The sequence below is a fragment of the Sardina pilchardus genome, chromosome 3 (assembly GCF_963854185.1).
Source record: "Sardina pilchardus chromosome 3, fSarPil1.1, whole genome shotgun sequence".
NCBI classification, from domain to species: domain Eukaryota; kingdom Metazoa; phylum Chordata; class Actinopteri; order Clupeiformes; family Clupeidae; genus Sardina; species Sardina pilchardus.
The window spans coordinates 22,261,222-22,287,540 of record NC_084996.1 but is presented as its reverse complement, the minus strand read 5'-3'; the positions used below and the strand labels follow the sequence as shown (position 1 = coordinate 22,287,540).

At 41.4% G+C, this 26,319-nt stretch overlaps 1 protein-coding gene across 1 annotated transcript; it reads left to right on the top strand.

The window, feature by feature from the left end:
• The first annotated feature begins 67 nt into the window (after positions 1-67).
• Positions 68-22,478, top strand: LOC134075941 (mucin-19-like). The gene is made up of 11 exons (XM_062530968.1): positions 68-413; positions 629-1,422; positions 10,883-11,218; positions 11,642-11,770; positions 12,637-12,719; positions 12,877-13,033; positions 14,432-14,593; positions 15,550-15,675; positions 16,251-16,471; positions 17,116-21,656; positions 21,926-22,478. The coding sequence occupies exons 1-11, from the start codon at positions 68-70 to the stop codon at positions 22,000-22,002; spliced, it is 6,972 nt and encodes a 2,323-aa protein (XP_062386952.1). The 3' UTR covers positions 22,003-22,478.
• The last annotated feature ends 3,841 nt before the right edge of the window (positions 22,479-26,319 follow it).

Here is a 26,319-nt window from a genome sequence, read left to right as displayed (position 1 = left end):
GGTGTGTGAGCGTTGGGTTTCCCTGGTGGAGCTGCCAGCCTTATATGGGAAACCTCAGTCAGCAATGATGGAGGAATCACTTAAGTGTATCTCCCTCTGTGATCCTGAGGGCATCCATGCCTTCATCCTGGTCCTACCTGTAGCTTCCCTCACTGATGACGATAAGGGAGAGTTGCAGACCATCCAGAAAACGTTTGGCTCTCAAGTCAATGACTTCACCATGATTTTGTTCACTACAGAGTCAGATCCTACCGCTCCAGCTGTTGCTAACTTTGTGACAGGAACTGAGGACATAGAAAAACTGTCTCAGAGCTGTGGAGGAAGACAAGTTGTTCTCAACATCAAGGACCAACAGCAGATCCTTGAGTTGTTTGATAATGTTGATCGAATGAGATCCCTCAAAGACAGACCATGTAGCTATACAAGTGACGCATTTACACGCGCCCAAATAGAAAAGGTGATACAGCAGGAGATTGTCATCACCAAACAACAAGCTGAAATTGAAAACCTGACAAAAACAAATAGTTACTGGCAAGTATTTCACTATTCTAGTGTTACAATTTTCATTTTTAGCTGATTTCTGATTAAGTTAATACTTTAAATAACTTCTGCTGTTTTGGTTAACCAGGTGAGGATGTGAAACAGACCTCAGATTGTCTCCGGATTGTGCTGATTGGGAAGACTGGAAATGGGAAGAGCTCTTCAGGAAACACCATTCTAGGAAGAGATGAGTTTAAAGCTGAATCTAATCAAACATCCGTCACAAAATGTTGTCAGAAAGCACAGTGTGAAGTCGACGGTCGTTCAGTTGTTGTTGTTGATACTCCTGGACTGTTTGACAATAGTTTGACTCAGGATGAAGTCATTGAAGAGTTGGTAAAGTGTATCGGTCTTTTGTCTCCAGGACCACATGTTTTCCTCTTTGTGTTGCATATTGGGCGATTCACAAAAGAGGAGAAGGAAACATTACAACTAATTAAGGAAATATTTGGAAAGAATTCTGAAATATTCACCATCATTCTTTTTACAAGAGGAGATACACTTCAGCGTGAGAAGCTGACCATTGAAGAATACATTAAAAACAGAAGTGATGATTCCTGCAGAAAGCTTGTTGCTGACTGTGGAGGACGGTGCCATGTGTTCAATAACTATGATGAAGGGAACCGTAAGCAAGTGAGTGAGCTGATAGCCAAGATTGAGACTATGGTGAAGAACAATGGAGGCAGTTGCTACAGCAATGAGATGTTTAAGGAGGCTGAGGCTGCGATACAGAAGAAAATGGAGAAGATCTTACAAGAGAAGGAAGAACAGATGCAGAGAGAGAGAGAGGAACTTGAGAGGAAACATCAGGAGGAGATGGAAGCAATACAAACAAGACTAGAAGAACAGAGTGCAAAAACTGAGCACGAGAAAGAGCTGAGAGTCAAACAACTTCAGGAAAAGGAAGAAAACATTAAAAAGGAGCGAATGGAAAAAGAGAAAGAGAAAGAAAAGAGAGAAGAAGAGGACAGGAAGAGAAAAGAACAGGAAGAACACAAGCGTCAGGAGTGGGAACAAAAACTGTCTGCTTCGGAGAAAAAAATAGAATGTGAATCAGTGGAAAAAGAAAACATTGACAGGGAACTGGAGCAGATCAGAGAAGAGATGAGAAAACGAGAAGCCTGGGAGAAGAAACAAAGACAATGGTGGGACAATCGAAGTCAAGAAGATGAAGCAAGACTAAAGACAGAAGAAGAAAAATGAAAAAGCTTCAAGATGACTATAAGCAAGAACGACTCCAACATGAAAACAAAAGAAAAGAAGATCGAATCAGAGTGGAGCAAGAGGAAAAAGAGAAAAAAGATTTAGTGGAAAGACATCAGACAAAACTCAAAGAAATTGAAATGGAGAAGCAGAAATTTGAAGAGGAGGCCAGAAAACAAGCTGAAAAACTTAATGAATTCAAAGAAAAATACACTGAAGATTTTGCAGCTACAGTATGGTAAATGAACACATGGAGGAAATTGAACGAATGAAGGAAGAAGTTATGAGAAAAATGAAAGAGGCCCATGAAAAAGAATGCTTAAACCTCAACAAAGAAGAAATAGAAAAACTGAAGAAAAAGCATCAGGAAGAAATTAAAAATCTGAAAAAAGAGTCCAAGAGCTGTGTCATCCTCTGATTATGATCGTCTGCCTGAAATGTTTTCCTAACCAAGTATTGTCCGTGTATTCTATGCAGTGAACTACAGAAATAATCAACATCCAGTTAATGTGCTAATAAAACTGTCTCTTGATTCCTGCTGCCATGATGAGCAGAAGACAGAAGAAGCACAATGGCACACAATGCAGGCTGGTTATCCCATGTCCTTGTTGTAGAATAATTATCACATTTCTTTCTGTAGTAGATATGATCACATGTCATTATGTAGTAGAATAAGTTATCACATTTCTTTATATAGCCTACTAAATTAATTATCAAATTTCTTTATGTATTAGATGATTTATGAAATGTTGGTTTGTAATAGATTAATAATCACATTTCATTATGTAGTAGAATAATTATCACATTTCTTTATTCAGTAGATTAGCTATAACGTCTCTTTATTTAGCAGATTAATGATCAAATTTCTTTAGATTCATTATCAAATGTTTTATGTAGTAGATTAATTATCACATTTCGTTATGTAGTAGAATAATGATCACATTTCTTCGAGACTAATTCACTAATTTTCACATATTTGTTTAGATTGATTATCACATTTATTTAGATTTATTATCAGATGTTTCTATGTAGTGGATTAATTATCACATAGCTTTATGTAGTAGATTCATTCTGCTGTAGTAGATTCAATCCGCTTCTTTAATGTACAATCTAGTCTCTTGATTCCTGCTGCTACAATGATCAGAAGACTAGTAGCAAAATGACACAGCAAACCATGGTGGACTTGTTATCCCATTTCTAGACTAATTATCACATACATTTCTGTAGTAGATATTTTATCACATCTTTAAGCAGTAGATTGATGATCAACTTTTTATGTAGTATATTAATGATCACATTTCTTTATGTAATAGATTCATTATCATATTTCTTTCTGTAGTAGATGAACTATTAAATGTTTTTTATGTAGTAGATTAGTGTAGGGTTCAATCTAGGCCTCTCTCTGCACTCCATTATCTGGAAGTCCTTCATCTGTGAAAACATCAGAATCTATTAAACTGGAGACTTTACATCAGCATTGCATTGCCTTTCTGTGGGTCAGGGCACCTTTCACATTTGTGTGGGAAGGACAATGAGGTCGAGATCAGGAAATTACCTCAGCATGGAGTCCAACCTGTGTCCTGGACACCCAGACCTCTCTCTATACAGTAGTTTACCTCAGCATAAAGTCCAGCCAGAGTACCGGGCACTTAGACCTCCCCCTATAGTGTACCTGTACTAACTCAAATGTGAAATTAAGAGTGAAAACATTACTTACGCATGAGAATAACAGCATAGTGTGAGTAAAGTAATACACTATATAAAAACTTCCATGTATCACAATTCAATGTACAGTAAAATAAGATGATGAGCAAAAAAGACATGGAATGATTCAATACCTCATTTAAAACACCAGGAAAATCGTTTGGTGTGAAGCTTTGCGCTGACGAACATGGACACACATGCATAAAGAGGCACCTAAACTCACCACATACACAAGCACCAACAGCCACCTGCCTCATTCTGATCCCTGTTTTCTGCAAGGATGTAATTTCCCTCAACATACAGCAGGGGGCGATCAATGCATGTTTTGTAGCACATCCTTCCGCTTTCTGTTGAACCAGAGTGACTTCTGCATCCTGCAACTACGAGAGATACTTGGGGATGATCCTGTACAGGTATGAAAAGCTCTAACCTGGTGGAAACATTGATTTTTACCTGGGGCTTCATGGACAATTCATTGGAGTAGGTCATCCAGTTGTAAATAACCATCTTGCTTTTTGCTTCTTCTAACCTTCTTTAACAGCACTGAATATGTTACAGTAGGCAGCACAATGTGTACTATAATAAGCAAAAAAAAAAGAGTTTATCAAGGAACTGTTTGCTTTACAGTAATACTCAGTCATAGTATTTTACCCAAATCTAGTCATTTGACAATTGTTGTGCTTCCTAAAGCATAATTAAAACAGGACATCTTTATTAAAGCTACAGAACACAGCCATTTGGGAACAGAGGTATGTAGTATACTGTAGGGTTTACATAACTGGTGATGTTAGCATCATCTAGGATGAGTCAATTAGTTGCACTGAACATACCACTGAAGGGAAAGCCTATTTGCAATCCCATCTGAAACAGGAAATAGGAGTTTAATGCCCAATTTAACCTTTAGGGGGAGCTTCTTACTATTTGTCATTGAGGATATATTTTTGTTTTATGGGTTCTATTGTCTCTAGAAAGCACTTTTAGCATCCTCAATATATTTAAGATGTGTGATTTTGAGTCAGCAACCCATGACCCAAAGTAGGCTATCCACAAAAGCAGTATTTATACACACACACACACACACATACACACACACACACACACACACACACACACACACACACACACACACACACACACACACACACACACACACACACACACACACACACACACACACACACACACACACACACACACACACACACACACACACACACATCAGTATATTGCCAGTGAATATAAACATATAATACTGGAAAAAAAAAATCTAGATCATTATTTTTCAAGTTCATTTATTTCACACACCATACACCGTGGTAATACAACGTGCTTTACAAATAAGCAGAGAAAGGAACATTACAAATAATTTATTTAAAAAAATATGTATTACAAACAGTTGGTCAAATTGAAGTGCATTACAAAAAAACTGCTGCAATACCATATACACAAATAGATTATACACATAAATTTAGAGGTGTCACTATGTCCCTGGATGTGTGTTGACTTACAGGCTCCATGTTTCTCTTGTTGCCGCCGTGTGATATAAATGAAGCTGCCAGTATGCAGGTCCGCATTTCAAGGTATTTTGCTGACATCCACACAATCTTTTTGATGGTATATGTCATGTAAAGGACCTATACCCATATCCCCCATAGCCATTTCGGGCTATTTGCAATGTTGCTTTTTTCCCGAAATTAATTTTAAATATGTTACCAAATATATCACCAACAAACAGTATATCAAATCGGCTGGCTGGCTGTTAGTTAGTTAGTTATTTAGTTTGTTTCCTATTTTAAGACAAACACTCCTCCTAATTATTCCTCCTCTGGTTTCTTCAATTCCTAATAAAAGGGGATTTCACTTTGACAATAATCTGATGGTGATTATGGCTGACGTGCTGAATGCCTCAAGAGCTGCTCCAAACCATCACATTTATATGCAGATAATGGACGCTTGCAGTTTGAACTAAAGCAGTACCTTATAAACCCTAATCTGACGGACACATTTGGATTTTTACCTGAGGCTTGCAGTCCAGAGCAGTAGGCCCTCCAGTTTTAAACGGTCATCTTGCTTTTGCTTCCTCCAATCATGACAATAATGAATGTTACAGTAGGCAGTCATATTTGTTATACTAGGCCAAACCTGGTGCCAAACTTGACACAAGTGAGGCACACCTTTAGGTTGCATCCAATAAGACTCTTGTTTATCAAACTGGTTTTTCGAAATAACTGTTTGCTTTAATCCTATTACCCCCAGAGCTATATCACTTGGCCATTGTTGTGCTTCCTAAAGTGTAATTAAAACAGGGCAATCTGCTACCTTTATGAAATCCACACAACACATCCACCCACATGTGCACACAAACAGAGTTTGGGAACAGCGACTTCCTGTTAAATTAGCTGGCACTCTCCTATTGCGTGGAGAGGGAATTTGAAAGACGACCGTTTATCCCACCCCTCCGATTGTGCCCTGTGAGTTCCCAGACCGTACATCTCGATGTGGTTGTCTGGCTTGTCAGGCTATGATTGTGTTGCACTGGACATACTTCTAAAGAGAGCTTATTTGCAGTCCTGTCCCAGACAGAAGATGGGAGTTAGTTATCTTACAACGTCTTTAGGGGAAGTCTCAACCCAAGACCCAAAGTATCCTTAACAAAAGTGATCACTTCATTGTTAGGTATAGATATGCAAAAATATAGTTATGCAAGTTCCGTAAGATCACTATTTTCAGGCTTAAGCAAGGTTTGTTTATTTCACTGCAGTGTTGCCTTTGTAACATATGATATAAATGAAGGTGACGTTATTCAGGTCCTTACTGCTTTTTAAGGTATTTTGTTGCATGACATCAGCACATTTGTTTTGATGGTATACAGTATGTCATGGAAAGGACCTACTGTAAGCCCTTGACACAGACATGCAGGCAGTTCACAAAGTTGCTTTGTGCTTTATACATGAAGAATATATTTTAAATGTTTCTTCAAATCCATAACCAAAATGCATCAAGTCAGTCGGCTGGTAGTTAGTTATTTAATGAGTTACTTTAAGATTAAATGTCTCTTTCCTTCTCTTCAGTGCATCCTCAAATGTTTGCTTAGTATTGCGTTCTCATATCCCTACACAGTGGACTGAGCCCTGGGGTCTGAGGGCTGAGTAGGGTCCTTAAAAAAGGAATTCACTTTAACAATCTGACAATGACTAGGCTGATGTGCTGTACACGTGATATATACGTTTTGTATCCCTCAAGAGCCGCTCAGAACATCACATTTATATGCAAATCATTGACAGGCAGTTTGCGGTTTGAACTAAAGCAGCTCCTTCTAACAGGGACTAATCCACTTGTATTTGACCTTTAACTGAGCAGAGAGGGCTCAATGCAAATCCGCAGTCAGGAGTTGAAACAAGTTTAGGCCAAGGCCAGTCATTCTTCAGTTCCCTCAGCCGTGGTTTCGACATGTGAGAAAGTGGCATTTAGCGTAAGGATAAAAAAGCTGAGCCCTTTGCCTCTGGTGCTGTTTGACATTTAACGTACACCTATGTGTAAAATCCGGTCTTGTCTTCTCTAGAACAAAGTGCAGGCTTGTGAGTGGCACCATTCTCATTACAGCGTCTCCTTTTTGATTTGATTTTGATTTTAAAAGTGTTCAGAAAAACACTCATGTTGCATTTTTGTTTCTTATTCATACACACCTAACCTAGCGCCTTGTTGTTTTTGCATTAAACTTGAGTTGCTATTTTTTATCCTCTCTAAGCACTGAACACTGCTCACTGTTCCAGATGAAGCAAGTGGAGACATTAGTAGATGTCTGCCCAAATAAGTGTCATTGGGTTTTTCTTTTCATAAGTAGAGGGCACTGGGACAAGTTGAGCATACAGTATGTAATGATGACTAACTGGTCCAGAGCTGAAGACATGAAGTAGTTACCTTCTGATCAAATTGAGTTTTTATCCAATTCACCAAATCTCGCCTCACTGTTGACGAGCTCTTAGTTATGTGCGTGTGTGCTCATGAAAACAAAATCATAGTAAAACCACAGGTGTTTATGCACAGTCCTGGCTCTCTAAATGAGACAAATTGGCTGTCGCCAATAATGATATTCCAACCAATCAATAACAGTGTTTATGTACGCACTGGAGGAAAGGAGATCTTTGATTGGATACTGAGTTCAAAAAACAACTGTAATTCCCCAGGATTAGAACTACGCCTTGAAGAGAGGCTCTGATGACATCCGCTTACACACCTGGGTTTAGCCTGATCTATAGACCTCCTACTTCCTGTGTCCGAGGCTCCCACGCTGGAGTCCAGGGTGGGACGGCGTGTGTCTTTCACAGCGCGCAGATGTAATTACATTTCTGTGAGGTAGGTATTTTCCACTGCCTCCTTCATTCAGTTAGTACTTTCATCGTTAATGGTAAGAACACCCCCTACAGTACACGCATGGTTCAGAGGTGCACTCCCTACACGCATGGTTCAGAGGTGCACTCACTGCATGCATGGTTCACAGGTGCACCCCCTACACGCATGGTTCAGAGGTACACTCACAGCATGCATATGTACAGTGAAGATGATTCACTCATCTTGTTATGTAAGGGGGAGAGAGGGGGCCACTCAAAGACTGGAATGTCAGAGACCCTCCAGGTGATAGTGGTGTGTGTGTGATAAGTGGTATGTTAAGCATAAAACCTGATGTGCGTTCAAATGCGACAAAATGTTCCCTGCAGTCTTTTTAAATGTATAACTTAAGACTTTTGAAGTTCTAAATGTGAACCTTGTTGTGTAAACAGGATCAATTCTTTGCTTTAAACCATAAAGAAGATACCAAGCAGCAAGGCGTACAGCCATGACCTGTTGCCTGTGCTTGCCCAGTTAGGACACACTTCTGTCAACAGGCTCAACATGCCATTTATAGCTTGTGTCCTAGTCTACCACTCCGCCGTCAGTGCTCCTTTTCCACACTTAAAGAAAAAAAAAGGTTCTTGGGGTTTTATATAGAACCAGGCACGCTTTCAAGAACCCTTAGGGGTTCCTTTCATGGACCCTTCAAAATTGTTCATATGGCAACTTTTTGTCCAACAGAGGAGCTACACCAGGCGCGTAACTGAAGCGTTTCGTTTGCGACGCGTAAAATCCCTTTTACAAGACTGCTCTATTTTTTTTAGAACGTATACGCCCCACTGTCCCGTCTGGTGTAGCTACTTCCATTGATTACAGTGATTATTAACTGCTGCAGCATACGCGCCAAGAACAGAACGCTTCAGTTACACGCGCCTCGTGTAGCTCCCCTGTAAGAGTGTATTTAAAGGTGGAGTCCTTGATTCCAATTTTGTTCAAGCTCAGCAGGTTGTTCCTTGTAGTCCTGTCCGTGTGCGCCCCAAAGTGACGACTGTGCAATACCATGTCATGTATGTCCGGAGGAGGGGCGCATGTGGAGAGGGTGTGTGGTTGTTGTAGGGAATATGGTAACGAAAAAGATGAATGTATGTTAGTTGTGAATATGAAGACCAACTGTAGTTTGCATGTGTGTGCATGTGGACCAGATGACTATGTGCTCCTCTGAGTGCCTTGAAAAAATCTCATTGACGACAACAAGGGGTAAGCTAACACATTCAGTGAGGGATAAACACAGAAAGTAGAGGCTAATCATACGCAATCCTATCTTATCCTCTTCTGTGAATAATAAAGGCTATAATCAAGGGCTATTCTACTATCCACTTCTGTAAATAATAAAGGCTATAATCATGGGCTACTGTATATTCTCTTCTACTATCCTCTTCTGTGAATGGGAAACAAGCAAAGCGCCCATACACTATTTCAGACATTACTCAGGAGCAGGGAGTGATTCTGGTAAAAGGGCTAAAGGATTTGAGTTCACACTGTGAACTCAAATCCTTTAGCCCTTTTACCAGAATCACTGTTTGTTTACTCTCAGCTCTGAAAAAGTCATGAAAACTCAACTGAAAAGAAAAGAAAGGTGACTGAGTTCCAGATGAGGATGGGAACAGGAGAGCGACTAACAGCCCGTTCATCTCCTAAAGGTCACCTTGACATTTCAAAACAATTAGAAGAGATTAGAGCAAACTCTGCCATTATATGAAAGGAAGACAAATGGCAAAGCCACAGGTGTGGCCATGTTGTTATTGCATAGCTGATGTGCCGTGTCATATAAACGGAAGAGTCACACCACCGTGTCATCCATGAACAAATACTTATGCTCTCATTACACTCATTCACATTAGTACTGATTGACTGCCTAACTGAACTGGGTATACATGCAAACAAGCATACAATGCATATAGGCTTTTTTAACATTTTCTCAATTTCTCAACATTTTTAATGGTTGCGGCAAAAGTGAACTTCCAAGCAATAAACAATTGCTATACTTTCAGCATGTCTTTACTAACGATGATATATCCATGCACATGGCCAGAGAATTGTTTGTTGGGAGCTGGAACATAATGCCTTTCAAATACTGTATACAGGGTCTTTATAAAGTATTTAAAGTATATCTATCTATCTATCTATCTATCTATATTACATTTGTTATAGGTAGGCGAATGTTATATTATCATAGATGATAGATAGATAGATAGATAGATAGTTTGTGTCTTTACATACTGTACATGTTTAACATAATCCTCAAATCATTGTATCAAAATTGTTCTTATGCATTTCCATTTAATCATTTAACAGACGCTTTTATCCAAAGTGACTTGGACTAATGCTGTATACATTACACACTGTGTGTAAGCCTACAAAATTTTTCGGTGCTGTGGATAATGTATGAGAATCAACGAAAGAATCTTTTGGCTTCAACTTAAAAATACCTTTTCAGGTTGAGTTATTCAGCCTATCAAATTCACTCCACTTCATTTTCACTTTTCTAGATGTACCTCAACTTAAAAAAAGAAAAGGAAAATAAAATATAGCCTAATATATATATAATATAAATATGTTGTTGGTTTTTATATGGTTTATTGCATGTATGTCCATACCATCCCTAGAAAATAAGTAAACAAAGAAAGTTGATGTAGGTCATTAGGCTATATCTGAGGTATGATGACAACACAGTGAAAACATTTTGAAATGGATGTAGATTTGGTTGAATTAGTTTGTTTGCATATGATTGAGTAGACACCAGACCTTTACTATTGTGAGCTATTGAGCTATTGAGCTTCACTCTATCTGTGGATTTAAAATATATAGGCTACATCTTAAGTGTTTACTGACATACCTGACCCAGATGTTGTGAATGCGCACAAACGCTGGGGAATATGTCAGCATAGTTTGCGTGTGCATATTTAAATGGGAACGGTTTTGCTATGTAATTGAACTTCAAAATATATGTCAGCTGAACCGGCTTTGCAGGAGATTATCTTTGGGACGGTTTGGTGACACATTTCAACCTAGACCTATCAGATTTTTTCTACGCCTTGTGAAGATCTTAATTGTTGACTTGGTGACACCGTGGGCAAGAGCATCACCACTCCGTTACCACTGGCACTTCTCGCACCGCGTCGGTCGTTCCGAGCAGCGAAAATCGCTGCGTGCGAGCAGCGGCATGTTTCCTAACCAAATCTGGCGCCGCGGCCACGTTTCTTCGCAGGGATGGTGGTCGCGACGTTTCAGGAACGCTTCGGGCGGCGCTTTCTACTCAGCTCGTCCGTACATTCCGACAGCAGTCCCCACAGTTGCTGCGCGTCAGTTCTCTGCGGAGAGCAGAGGGAAGGACACCATGCAAAATCTAAACGAGCGCCTAGCCTCGTATTTGGACAAGGTAAGAACCGGACTGGGGGAAAATGCATAAGATGTAAGACTACCGTAATGATAGAGAGATAATCATAAAGTCGATAGCCTCATGTCATATCTTGGCTTGTATTAGGCTATGCTAAGTAAACTTTATAGCAAAGCTGACCTTTTAATGTTTACAAATCTGTAAGATATCAGTCAGCAGAAAACACTGAGTTTGACAAGACAGGTGTAATACCTACATGTTTGCTCTGTGTTGACAACCATAATCTGCAACCCAAACAATTACCCCCTTTCAATGAATCTGTAGTCCATTTTTATTTTCTGTTTGAGATTCAGCAGGTTAAAATTAATTCTTCAAGTTCTATATATATGTGTGTGTGTGTGTGTGTGTGTGTGTGTGTGTGTGTGTGTGTGTGTGTGTGTGTGTGTGTGTGTGTTCTAAAAAAAGGTGTCCGAGTTAGAGGCATCAAACCAGAAACTTGAGCATCAGATCCACGAGTATCTCAACCAGAAGGCACCTGAGGAGCACCGAAACTTCACGGCAAAATTTCAAACCATCAGTGAGCTTCGCCAGCAGGTACAGTAGCCCTGTCTGTCAATGGGTGACTTTACAAATAAAACTATTAGGCTGTCTAACTCTCAGCTGTCAGTGTCTAGAAAATCATGAAAATACTGTTTGAATGTGAAAACATCAGTAACAGGCAGTGTGAGTTGTACCAGACAGTGAAAAGCCAAATGAACCAGGTAGTAGTCATGTGACAAATATGTGCATATACCCTACATTTTAACCTATTCGGATATGACCTGTTCAAAACTTGCGCAGAACGTGCCTCCCAGATGTAGGTCAGTAGCCTAACACCCAAGAGCAGATTGCAAGTCAGGGCTGGGCCCACTGCACCCAGATTAAAGCAGCCCACCGGGCAACGTCATGTGTTACGGGAAGAGAACGCCACTTAAATCCCCTTGACATGTTGTTGGACATCATTCAAGGCAACACCCCAACTTTGGAATTTGTTGTTCTTTGTTTATGCTTTCAGCGGTTTACCAAATACTTAATAACTTAACTCATAACTGTTATAGTTTACTGTTATTATAATGTAAGTTATTTTATACAAGCACCTGCCATGTATATTTAACTTGATTCCATTCAGATAAGTGCAGGGAAACGGACAGTCAGATTGAACATAATGATGTTGTTTACAAAAAAAATTACTGGTTTTTGCAATTCTATCATGATGTGGTTTCATCAATAGGACAGCCCTGACTGTCCCCCTATTTAACATTGTACCTATAATATTGTTACTGTCTTTCAAATGTTAAGCGTGCTATTCGTTGTATTTGTTGCTGTGTGTGGTATGGTTGGTTTTGTTATCATTTGTTAAGTTAACCCCTGTGTCATTACACTCTCTCTCTCTCTCTCTCTCTCTCTCTCTCTCGATACAGATCGGTGACTACTTCTGTACAATTACGAAGTTAAATCTGCAGATTCAACATGCCCAGTTTGAATCTCAAGACTATCAGATCAAGTCAGTGCACTCTTACACTCTTGTGCGCAAACAAACACACAGACACACAATGTCCTATTTCACAAATGTTCTTATTCAAAAATCATGAATAAGACAACATGCAACATGCAGATACACTGTACACACTGACCCATGTGTGTGTGTGTGTGTCCTGCAGGACTGAGGAGGAGGCCAAGATGGGCCTGTCCTCTGAGATGGAGGTCCGCATGCTGCAGGAACTCCAGAGGCACGGAGAGGCCCAGAAGGCAGAGCTGGAGTTTGAGCTCAGTCAGAAAGAAGAGGAGATGGCCTACCTTAGTACAGAGCACCAGGAGGTGAGGTTACCATTATCAGTAGCGCTCTCTCTCCCTCCCTCTCCCTCTCTATCTCTCTCCCTGTCTCTCTCTCTCTGTCTCTCTCCCTCTCTATCTGACGCTCCCTGTGTGTGTGTGTGTGTGTCTCTCTCTCTCTCTCTCTCTCTCTCTCTCTCTCTCTCTCTCTCTGATTCTCTTCCTGTCGGATCAGACACTAACTTAGACCATACCCAAGGAGTCTGTGATTACAGATAGCTGTCCATTCTTTCTTACACACTACAGTACAACATCTGCCCCCTCTATGGGGTCAACTGGAGACACGAAGCTAGGAAAACTGGCTTGTGATAGTGTTCACAACAGCTTATTCTATGCACGACTCCATTTTGGGTTCGCTTATACTGGCATATCAACTTCCTGTTTACATGAATGCATTGGCAGATATGGCTCTTTTCTATAGTCACTGTCTTCAAGACCTTGTCTCAGTAATGAAGACTGACTTTATGGAAATGTTGTGTGCCACTCCCTCCAGCAAACGGGCAAAGGGTTTAAAATGTTCTTAACTTTAACCAAGCAACTGATGTTACTGAGCTGGTTAGATAACTATAGCTATTTTGTTCAACTAGCAATAGCCTATCTGTAATTTTCTGTCATAGCTAACTGTGTGCAGCGTAAACAGGAAGTGTTTATAAGTGAATCCAAAATGGAGTTGCATAGAGGCTGTGTTTGTGCTAAGTGCTAGCTAGCATAGCAGTTTAAGACTCTGCTGTAACACCCTGCGTGTTCATCACAGCGGTCATATAGGTTTAATCAGTTTTTATTTTCTTCCGGATGTCTTTTTCTTTTTCATTTCTTCAGTAAATTTGTGTCAATGATTGCCAGGACACTGAAAGACCGGGATGCATGAAACTTGGTTGGCATGTAGCCCCGTGAGGATGACACGGAGCCATTGTGTTTGGTCAATGGCCATTCGTTTTGATCCATCGTCCACTCGCCGCACACACACACACACACACACATAAACACACATACACATAAACACACATAAACACACATACACACACACATACACACACACACACACACACATAAACATACTCACACGCATGCACACACACATAAACACACACACACATACTGTAAACACACACACGCACACCCCCTTACCCACACACACTCCCAAGTGAATACATACAGAGAGGCACACATGTACACAAAAACACACACTGCATGTACACTTTTATACACAAAAGCTGCAAGAGTAAGAGATGAAGATGAATTGAAAAGCGTTTCTCTCGACAAGCTCTCTTTTCAGAGAGAATGTGCAGGTCTGAGCGGCGGGCATATGCTGTACCGCTTTGCAGTACATCTAGTTTTTCTTGTTATTTTTCTTATTATGTTACTCTCGTTTACTCTTCACAGAGACTTCTTGAAGTCCGCTCACTGGAGTCTGGTTCTGTGAATGTGGAACTAGTCACCAAAGGGTCTGCAGATTTGATTCAGGAGATTCATCGGATCAGAGAGGAGTGTATGGCTGTGGTCCAGAAAAACCAACAGGAAGTCGAGAAATGGTTTGACAAGAAGGTGGGTCATAGCTAATCGACTTTTGAAATATTGCATACTTTGAAATGTTGCATGATTTGGAATGTGCATGATTTGAAATGTTGCATGATTTGAAACAGAGCCATATAAAGAGAGAGTTGCGACAACCCGGGTACAGAAAATTTTGTCTGTGACGTGGTTCGTGTAACTTCAAATAGTTCAAAATAGTTCCCGGAAGCGATTGACTGTTCGTTAGAATAACCGTCTTTTACTGTCTGTTAACGAGAACGCTATTAGTGTTCGATCCTAACTTCCGGGAACTATTGTTGAGAAAATATGGAACATTAGTGTCAATGGAGTTGTCGCAACTCTCTCTTTATATGGCTCTGATTTGAAATGTTGCATGATTTGGAATGTGCATGATTCACAAGCCTGTGAAGGTTTTAGCAGGGGGAAGTATTAGAGATGAGTTATTGAGTTATTTATTTGAAACAAAAACACATCTGAAGATTCAGGTCCAATTTGAGTACTGTTATTAAGGACATAGTAAAGGTCCAGCAAGTGGAAGCTAATGAATACTTTGCTGTGTATTGTGCAGATAGATAGATAGATAGATAGATAGATAGATAGATAGATACAGTAGATAGAGAGAGAGAGATAGATAGATAGATAGATAGAGATGATAGATAGATAAAAGAATAGATAGATAGAGAGATAGATAGAGAGAGAGAGATAGATAGATAGATAGAGATGATAGATGAATAGATAGATAGAGATAGATAGATAGAGAGATAGAGAGATAGATAGATAGAGATGGCATACTGTAGAGATGTGCCAGCATCTAGCTGCCATGTGTTTTTGCACTTTGGGTAGAATGCTCACCTCCCATGCTGTAGGCTTTGGGTCTGAGTCAAGTGTGCGATTATGCCTCAATCTGTGTTTCACAACATGCATGCATGCAGAGTGCAATATTCATTTGAACTTAATTGCCTTTGAAGATGACTGAGCTTCAGGCCCAAGAGACGCACCACTCCACAGAGACTGAATCCAGCACAACTGGTCTGAGTGAGCTCAAGCAAACCTTCCAGAATCTATCCATTGAGCTGCAACAGCTGCACTTACAGGTAAAATGTCATATATCACTTCCCCAGGAACCCATGTTGCGTAATTGTCCCTCACAGCAAAGTTGGCTGTCTGACCTCGAGGCCCAAGACATTTCAGAAACTATGCAACGCAACTATGAACTGCTCAAAAGAACATGACTGTTTTACTCAGGTTAAACCTGATATGTTGCTGCTGAAGTGCATGATTGTCTTGACTTTGGTCTGATTACCATCGGGAGTAGTCTAACAATGTTGCTTGCCATTATGATTGTGATTGAGCCTTCTCCTGTAAATGTAAATGGGTACAAGGGACATACCACTGTTCCTTTTCATACTTGCATTTCTTAATTTTCACAAAGTTGCAAAGTTGCAAAAAGCTGTTTTCTTTTCTGTTGCCTATTTAGTATTGGTTTTCTTTCTGTTGCCTATTTAGTATTGGTTACAGTAGTAGTTGTAAGTGTGTGTGTGTGTGCGTGGTTGGGGCAGGGGCTGGGGCGGGGGGTGGTCCGTTGTGCCCTGAGTCCTTATCTTCAGCTGCATCTCCCGTTTCTCTCTTCATTAACCCCCCCCCCCCCCCCCCCCCCCCCCCCGCACAGATGTCGATCCTAGAGCAGAACAAGATGGAGAGGACCACCAGGTATAGCCAGTGTCTCATTCAGTATCAGATGAGGGTGAACAGCGTGGAATATGAGCTTCGAAGGCTTCGCTCAGACATCAGCCAGCAGGGGGCGTTATACCAGCAGCTGCTTGACATCAAGACTCACCTGGAACAAGAGATTGCGCAATATAAGAAGACCCTGGATGGAGAGGGCATCAGGTAACCACACAGGCAAATAACAGATATGGTGCCTATCGGTTTTTTTTTTACACAGTCAATGTTTAAATTTACATTTTATATAGAAGAAAAAACACTCTTTTGGAATCTTAATTTAAAGGTGCATTTAGGGGTTGTTCAAGAAGTTGTGTTTGTTTGTTTGTTTGTGTTTATGTTTATATTTAAAAATGTATTTGCAGATGCTTTTGTGCAAAAAAAACATATATTCTTTTTTAACCAAGGACCAAACAAAACACACCAAAGAGTAGCTCACCCTATACCTTCAGTATTCTCAGAGAAACTCCACGCAGGGTTTAGTTTTTGCTTGGGGGACAGGCTGTCCCCACTTTGTCTGTACCCAATCTTTGGAGCAGGGCCTGCCTACAGAGATTGGGTTGTTTTTACAGTGTGATCATGGAATGGGTCACTAGGAGATTATTTCTGAAGCCCATACTATGGGCTTGAAATTGCGTAAAATCCGTATCTCCATCTTTGAATGCTAAAAGCCTAAAGCCTAAAAATAGCAAAGTATACTAGAAATAATACATGTTAATGCAGAAAAATAGATATATACTAACAACAGCTTTTGTTTATATTTCTATAATGTAATTAACAAATATGTTTATTTTATCTTTCTCTTCCATTAGTGAATATGTTTCCAGCTCAAACATCAGTGCTGTCACCTCTAAGCACACCTCCAGCATCGAGACCGGTTTTAAAGCCAGTACCACAGCCTACAGTGCTTTAACAAATGGCTCACATGACCACAAACAGACATCTAGCTCAGCACAGGTGGTCTCCTCCCTTGTCGAGGAACGGACAGGAAAGACGAGAAGAGAGATCATTCAAAGCCGCTTCCTGGGTGAAGGGTCAACTGGCACTTTGGTGGTGCAAGAACAGATCATTATTTCAAAACAGAACAGACCAGTTGCCAGTGAGAGGGAACAATCAGGACTTACAAAAAGTGCCTCTAGTGTCCAAAAATCTACCATTAGTGACCTTTATAACACAGCAACAACCACATCTCAGACCAGTCATGTTGACAGTCAGGCCAGCGCAGAATCTAAGGTTTCTAAAAGCTTGTCTGACCAAATTGGTCAAGCAAAAGATGCTGCTATCAGCATTCACACCACTAAGACTGTAGAGATCAAGAATACTGCTCATGTAGCTGATGCTAAGCCTGAAGGGACATCCGTTGAAGTTAAGTCAGTATCAGAGACACAAGCAAACCTGGCTACTACTGGAAAACAGGTCGTTAAATCAGGAAAGAACACTCCTGAAAAACGAACAAAGACAAGCATTTTTGAAAAGGTCATGGCGTGGAATGCTCCACAAGATCTGGCAGATATGAACATAGAAGAGAGGGACATTGGGGTGTTAGCCCCAGAAAGCACCGTTGAGGTAAAGTCCACTAAAAATGTTGTTTCTAGTGGCATGGGCAGTCTACTGAATACTGCCATTGGTACTGGTGTTGTTGAGTCTAACATTGTCCAAAGTCATGTTGAGATATCAGCTCCTGAAAGCACTGTTGAGGTTAAGACTACTAGAACAATAGTTGGTACAAGTGCCATGGAAAGTTTACTGAATACTGGCATTGCCACTAGTGCCGTTTTGTCTAACATCGTCCAAGGTGAAATTGAAACATCAGCTCCTGAAAGCAGTGTTGAGGTTAAGACTACTAGAAGTGTTGTTGGTAGAAGTGCTATGGAAAGTTTACTGAATACTGGCATTGATACTAGTGCTGTCAAGTCTAATGTTGTCCAAAGTCAAGTTGAGATATCAGCTCCTGAAAGCACAGTTGAGGTTGCGGCTACCAGAAGTGTTGTTGATACAAGTGCCATGGAAAGTTTACTGAATACTGGCATTGCTACTAGTGCTGTCGAGTCTAATGTTGTCCAAAGTCAAGTTGAGATATCAGCTCCTGAAAGCACTGTTGAGGTTGCGACTACCAGAAGTGTTGTTGGTACAAGTGCCATGGAAAGTTTACTGAATACTGGCATTGCCACTAGTGCCGTTTTGTCTAACATCGTCCAAGGTGAAATTGAAACATCAGCTCCTGAAAGCAGTGTTGAGGTTAATACTAGAACAGTAATTGTGGCAAGTCCTATGGAAAGTCTTCTGAATGCTGGCATTGCTACTATTGCTGTCGAGTCCAACATTGTCCAGAGTCAAGTTGAGATATCAGCTCCTGAAAGCACTGTTGAAGTTAAGACTACTAGAACAATAGTTGGTACAAGTCCCATGGAAAGTTTACTGAATACTGGCATTACTACTAGTGCCGCTTTGTCTAACATCGTCCAAAGTCAAGTTGAGATATCAGCTCCTGAAAGCACAGTTGAGGTTGCGACTACCAGAAGTGTTGTTGGTACAAGTGCTATGGAAAGTCTGCTGAATGCTGGCATTGCTACCAGTGCCGCTTTGTCTAACATCGTCCAAGGTGAAGTTGAAACATCAGCTCCTGACAGCAGTGTTGAGGTTAAGACTACTAGAACAGTAATTGTGGCAAGTCCTATGGAAAGTCTTCTGAATACTGGCATTGCTGCTAGTGGTGTCGAGTCTAATGTTGTCCAAAGTCAACTTGAGATATCAGCTCCTGAAAGCACAGTTGAGGTTGCGACTACCAGAAGTGTTGTTGGTACAAGTGCTATGGAAAGTCTGCTGAATGCTGGCATTGCTACCAGTGCCGCTTTGTCTAACATCGTCCAAGGTCAAGTTGAGACATCAGCTCCTGAAAGCAGTGTTGAAGTTAAGACTACTAGAACAATAGTTGATACAAGTGCCATGGAAAGTTTACTGAATACTGGCATTGCTACTAGTGTTGTCGAGTCTAATGTTGTCCGAGGTCAGGTTGAGATATCAGCTCCTGAAAACACAGTTGAGGTTGCAACTACCAGAAGTGTTGTTGGTACAAGTGCCATGGAAAGTTTACTGAATACTGGCATTGCCACTAGTGCCGCTTTGTCTAACATCGTCCAAGATCAAGTTGAGATTTCAGCTCCTGAAAGCAGTGTTGAGGTTAAGACTACTAGAACAGTAATTGGGGCAAGTCCTATGGAAAGTCTGCTGAATACTGGCATTGCCACTAGTGTTGTCGAGTCTAACACTGTCCAAAGTCAAGTTGAGATATCAGCTCCTGAAAGCACTGTTGAAGTTAAGACTACTAGGACAATAGTTGGTACAAGTCCCATGGAAAGTTTACTGAATACTGGCATTGCCACTAGTGCCGTTTTGTCTAACATCGTCCAAGGTGAAGTTGAAACATCAGCTCCTGAAAGCACAGTTGAGGTTGCGACTACTAGAAGTGTTGTTGGTACAAGTGCTATGGAAAGTTTGCTGAATGCTGGCATTGCTACTAGTGGTGTCGAGTCTAATGTTGTCCAAAGTCAAGTTGAGATATCAGCTCCTGATAGCAGTGTTGAGGTTAAGACTGCTAGAACAGTAGCTGGTACAAGTGCTATGGAAAGTTTGCTGAATGCTGGCAATGCTGCTAGTGCTGTTGAGACTAGCATTGTTCAAAGTCAAGTTGAGACATCAGCTCCTGAAAACACAGTTGAGGTGAACACCAGTAGATTTACAGTTGGTACAAGTGCTATGGAAAGTTTGCTGAATGCTGGCATAGCTACTAGTGCTGTTTTGTCTAACATCGTCCAAGGTGAAGTTGAGACATCAGCTCCTGAAAGCAGTGTTGAGGTTAAGACTACTAAAAATGAAAATAGCACGGTTCAGGGTGTAGTTTTGATGCCTGTGCCTGAAGATGTAGTTGATAAGAAGACAAGCATTTCTGAGGGTGTGGTAGAGTCGGCTAAACTTCAGATTGTAGCTGAGGTGGCCACTTCTGGAAGCACAATGGAAGTAAAGACAAGTGAAAAGATGATCGAGACTACAAACACTGAAAGCGTATCAACAGTCCAGACAGATGAGGTGGTTGCACCAGAGAGCAAGGCCACCGGAATAGTAGGTGACTCTGGTAGTCCAGACACTCTACTAAATACCACGATGGCCGAAGGCCGTGTACTGGAGAGCATAGCTGAGGTGAGCATCCCTGATCCTGCTGCTCAGTTGAATATTTCTCAGAGTGGCAGTGTTGAGGCCTTAGCCACTGCGAAAAATGCAGTGAATAGTCAGAATCTCAGCAATAGAGACAATCGGTTGTCCAATGGAACCAAGAACAGGTTTGAGCTCCTGTATGTAGGGTCAGGTGCGAGTACAACAAGACAGAATCCATACCTCAATCAGTCAGCTTCCGCAGGACATACTGATATGCCCATTGTTGGTGAAGGTACTGAGGGGTTAACCTTGGATGGCGTGCCTCGCAATAGTGGTAGAAGCAGTCAAGTCATTATTGGCAGTTCCCAACGAGAAGCCAGGATCAGTCAGCCGCGAAAGACAACCAACACAGAGGGAAGAGCCAAGGGCAAAAGCATCAGTCCAAGTAGAGAACAGGGAATGACTCGCCAGAGAAAAACTAGTCCCAACAGAAATGTGTATAGCAGTCCAGGCTCTCAGCGAACGAGGTTGAATAGCACTGGCAGCGTGGGGTCGGACTCGGGAATAGGCAGTATAGGGTTGGGCAGCTTCTCCAGTCCCGCCAAGCCCGGAGTGGCCACTAGCGCCGGCACTGGTGTCTGGATCATGAGCTCAGATAATGATAGTCCATACACCATCAGCACCAGAAGCAGAGGCAGTGGGGATAAGATTACCACCTATGGGAGCGGAATGAGCTCAGGCAGAATCAGCACCACAGGAAGCGGAAATAGAATCAGCACAGGGAGTGGTGGGAGGATCAGCAATTCTGGAAGTGGGAATAAAATCAGCTACGCAGGAAGTGGGAATAGAATCAGCTATGCAGGAAGTGGAGGGAGGATCAGTAGCTCAGGAAGTGGAGGGAGGATCAGCAGTGCAGGAAGTGGAAATAGAATCAGCAGTGCAGGAAGTGGAAATAGAATCAGCAGCGCAGGAAGTGGTAATAGAATCAGCAGTGCAGGAAGTGGTGGCAGGATCAGCAGTGCTGGCACTGGGAACACCAGGATCAGCAGCGGCACTCCCATGGGCAGCTCGGCCAACAGGACGGTCATCCGCAGCACCGGCAGCTCTGGCGGAGGGAGCAACCGAGACCGAATCAGTGTCTGCAAGATGGCCGCCCTCTCCAAAGCGGCTGCAGTAAAGGAGAAAACCATGGAGAGCCAGGGTAAGTTACAGGAGACAAACCATTGAAATACTGATCACCTTCACAGTGTGTGTGGAAACCTGATCAAGAGCTAAATCCAGAATACAGGTTAAACATAAAATTCACCTTCTAGAAGTAGTTTCATTAAAACAGTATACTGTATACTGTATATATTTTTAAATTACACTTAACTAAGCTACATGTACCAGGAAGAACACATTTGTATGAGGATTCACCAGTTGGCTGCATGATTTTCATGTTGTACTTATTGCTCCTCCTCCAACCCCTAGGTCTGCTGCAGTTGAAGTTGGGGAGCCTGGAAACAATTGATCCAGATGAGGAGCTGAACATACCAGCTGTTCCATAAGACTTAGGAGGTCGCATTTGTCTGTTAATTATTATTCCGCACATGACTACTTACTATAACGAAATGTGAATGTGACTTCATGGATATTGGATTGTGTGTCAGTGTAGTTTTTGTTTTCTAGAACACAAATCTGTTGTGAAGACTGTCAATCATAAGCTTTATGTCATGTTTTTTATATATACTGCACTGCTTTGTTCTTAATACCTTTATATATTTGATATAGATGAGAGTCTTATTATGTTTTTGTTTTCTATATATCCATTGCTTTAAAACGTTAATCTTAAATTGACTAAAGGTCAATGGATAAGACAAGTAATGTACAGTTTGGTTAACCATATAATGTAATTGATGATATTTTCAGACATAGGGCATTTCAGGGTCACAATTACTGTTACTGTTGCATGGCTGAAACATACAAATCCTATAATATTGTAAGTGTGGAATTGTCTTAAAATAAAGTTGGAATATTAACTGCTTTCATGTCTCAACAAGAACCTTATACTTCAAGACATAGCATGTCCGCTCATCGTTGTAACTGGATACATAATTAGGTCCCCCCACCTCATGCTAGTACCTCAGGGTTGTTTATTATCGATGCTTGCCTGTCCACCTGGCTCCCATTCTCAACACTGCCCATTTATGCCCAGCCTGGTACTTGTGTGTCTCAAAACACTGGAGACTGACCTTATAAAAGTGCTCTCAGCAACAGAGTGTAATATGTAAATTTGGCTTGCAGGTCCAGGCCTGTATAAACCTTGCACCATGACATTTCATCTGCTCCTTTGACTCCTACTAGCACTCAAGGTTTATATTGTCTAGTGCCCAAGCCTGCAGGTCTAAGTCCAGTACTGGACAGAGCGTCGATTACACTCTGACACGATTACAGTTGTTCTCAGTCACTTCAGTGCATTTCTCAAATCATCGTTAATGTTTGCACAACAGCTTTTGCGCAGTGGATTACCTGCAAAAGCATGTATCTTGCTCAAAATGCTTAGTTTGTGTCTCACGTGGGGAACTCCCCTCGGGCAGAGCTGTGCACAGCAGTAAGACAGATTTACTGTATACTGCAGGTACTGTACATCTTTCCATACATCCTGACGCCCCTGTCTGTCGGGTCACATAAAATATGCTTGACAGATTATACAACCAGTTATGATACCTCAAGCAATGAAATGAGGCCTATTTGCTAAGAGTATTCAGCATTGAACCAGTTAAAGGGATAATCCGGGGTGAAATGCACTTTAGATCAATTTTTCGGACTATTGGGAGTACACACGTTGAGTTGACACCAAAATCATGTCATTCGGATGTATTTTGAGAAAGTTCGAGTTCACCGTTTTTAGCCAAAACTCGTTAGCCTGGAAGTGACCGGGGCAAGTCCTTTCGCCGCTACAAAACGCTATTTTTATACCTCTTCTACTGTTCCAACCAACACTACACTTACGTGGTAGTGAGTAGAGGGTCCCTAAAGCCAAACCGAAGTATCCCCACGTCTTTATGTGGTCGGATAGAGAGTCCAGAATGAATTTAATCGAGTCAGTACCTTTCCGGAAATGTCACTGCTGCATCTAGCAACGCGTTATCAACATTTTAATAACATTTCCGGAAAGGTACGGACTCGATTAAATTCATTCTGGACTCTCTATCCGACCACATAAAGACGTGGGGATACTTCGGTTTGGCTTTAGGGACCCTCTACTCACTACCACGTAAGTGTAGTGTTGGTTGGAACAGTAGAAGAGGTATAAAAATAGTGTTTTGTAGCGGCGAAAGGACATGCCCGCGTCACTTCCAGGCTAACGAGTTTTGGCTAAAAACGGTGAGCTCGAACTTTCTCAAAATACATCCGAATGACATGATTTTGGTGTCAACTCAACATATGTACTCCCAATAGTCCGAAAAATTTATCTAAAGTGCATTTCACTCCGGATTATCCCTTTAAGTTGAACCATTACATCAATACATTTTGACCAACATGGCATTAGTACAAATGTAAAAAAAACTCAGACATTTGTACACAATCAGTTGTATAGATATATTAAAATATTTGCTGTTTGTTCACAGAAATGAGAAATTGCCTTTATGATGTGCACAAGTGAGAGGATGATATGTACAGTAGTTTGAACAAACAGGTTTGAGAATTTTAATTATAATCTGAGAAATGCATCACAGCAGTTGTGAAAAACTGTGTTGGGCCTCTGATTGGTCCACCATGGACAGGTGATGGTGTTACTGGGACTGACACATACAGTACCTACATACAGTATCTCAAAAGGTGCTGCCAGCTGCTGGTAGCCTATAATGTCGCAACTGCATAGATTCAAGTACACTTCCAATCATCAGTATCATACACTTCTTCTGAGTATATCTTTCCCCATGGTTTAATCATTTTCATCTGGCCAATACTGAAAGGAAATAATGCTATGTTTCTTAATATCAGACCAATCATAAGATAAGATAAGAGTTTTGTATTAGCCAGCTGACTGACTCTATGAAACCCAAAAGTGACTCATTCACTACTCGCTGAAATTGTTATCATTACTCTGTAGAATACCACTAATACTGTGTTTACAGTAAAGAAACAATCGATTACACTATCACTTTTGCTCATGGGATGTCTGTTGCATTTCCTTGTTACACATGGAAGCAAGAATAGCCAGTAGCCTATCCAGTGGGGCTTGCTAAGGAATCCATAGCAGGCCTAAATGCCTGGAACAGACAATGTATCTGTTCTTTGGCAAAATAAATGAAACTTCTACCTCTCCCCGAGATGACTCAGATGGCTCTGAATTTAATCTCCGTGGAGCATGAGAACAAGCTCAGTGAGGTGGACATCTGCCAGACATCCATCAGGAGTCAGATGCTCAGATCGTAACACTGCTGCATGAATGTTTGCTTTTTCAAAGTTCACTGTGGAACAGTATTTAATTTCTATGTGTTTAGACGTGCAGGAGTACCTCTTCTCCCACAGTCTATGTACATCAATTTGCACACAGCGAGACCACTGGCTGGCTGCTGGTGAAAGCCAACTGCAGAGTGGAAATTAACAACTAGAGGGAGCAAGTCAGTCACTAAAAGAGAGATGCTGCAGATAAATGCCTAACTGAAATACAAAACAAGGGACACCAGATGGCACTTGTGAGAGTCTTTAGTGAAGTGACTGCAACTATCACTTCATCTGTTCTGATGTTTTCTCTGTGTGTGCAGACTTTTCAGAAAGCAGTAAGGGCAAAGTGTTTGAAAATGGTCTAATTCAGAAGTCTCCAAACTTTTTTCCTTAGCTACTTTGACAATATGAATAGCCTTATGGCCAAGAGCCACTGATGTTTTGTATTAGTGGCAGAATGTAGTCACATCGCTGATCTCCACCCAAAGATAGATAGATAGATACTTTATGGATCCCCAAGGGGAGATTCAAGACAGCTGTGTGCGCACATTTGTATAGTGACTGTGGTATTTGCAGATTTACTGTAAGATGCAGATTTAAGAATATTTTCCTTGAACACTTTGGAGAGCTATTCAGAGGCAGGTGAGGAGCTACTGATAGCTGGCGAGCTAACTTGTTTGAGTGCCTTGGTCTAATTAGTCAAAATGAAAGTTGGTCCATTTCTTCAAACATGAATATTTAAATCCTTACATCCCTGACAAGCAATGGAAACCCAACCAAAATGGCGCAAAAGTGGTGCATTTTTATTGTTTAGCCAGTAGGTGGAGACACAGAACATGTGCTCCTCACTGAACACTGAAGCGCTTACATTTACATGTATTCATTTGGCAGACATTGAGAGTGCTAGTCAAGCTGTGGTGGGAGGACAAAGTGGCAGAAGGGGTTAGAGGAGGAAAGAGAGGGAAGAGCATGGTGGGCATGTGTTAGGTACGTGTTGTTAGAAGTGTTAAGAGAGGATGTATCCTTGGAAGAATTGGGTCTTCAAGAGCATCACTTGGCAGGTCATTCTACCATTGGGGGACCACAGAGGAAAACAGTCTAGATTGCCGTGGGTGTAGAAGTGGCAGTGACAGACAACGCTCCCTGGAGGAGCACTGCGGCGAGGGGGTAACATAAGTGTATTCTGAGAGCGCTAAAAGTAAGTGGGTGCAGACACAGCGAGCATCAGTGGCCTGATTTGATGTGGGCAGCTGAGGGGAGCCAGTGGAGGTCAATGAACAGCAGGGTAACATGTGACCTTTTCGGCTGACTGAAGACCAGATTCACTGCAGCATTCTAAACCATCTGCAGTGGTCTCACCACACTAGCTGGAAGTGCCCATGAGGAGGGGTTGCAGTAGTCAAGGCGTGAAATGACCATGGTCTACACCA

Bases quoted from the DNA above. Each gene is read 5' to 3' on its own strand.
- LOC134075941 (XM_062530968.1), top strand. From the start codon at position 68: ATGGAGGAATCACTTAAGTGTATCTCCCTCTGTGATCCTGAGGGCATC. The intron at 13,034-14,431 runs GTGAGGTTACCA...TACTCTTCACAG, and splicing joins TTAGTACAGAGCACCAGGAG to AGACTTCTTGAAGTCCGCTC. The intron at 21,657-21,925 runs GTAAGTTACAGG...TCCAACCCCTAG, and splicing joins GAAAACCATGGAGAGCCAGG to GTCTGCTGCAGTTGAAGTTG.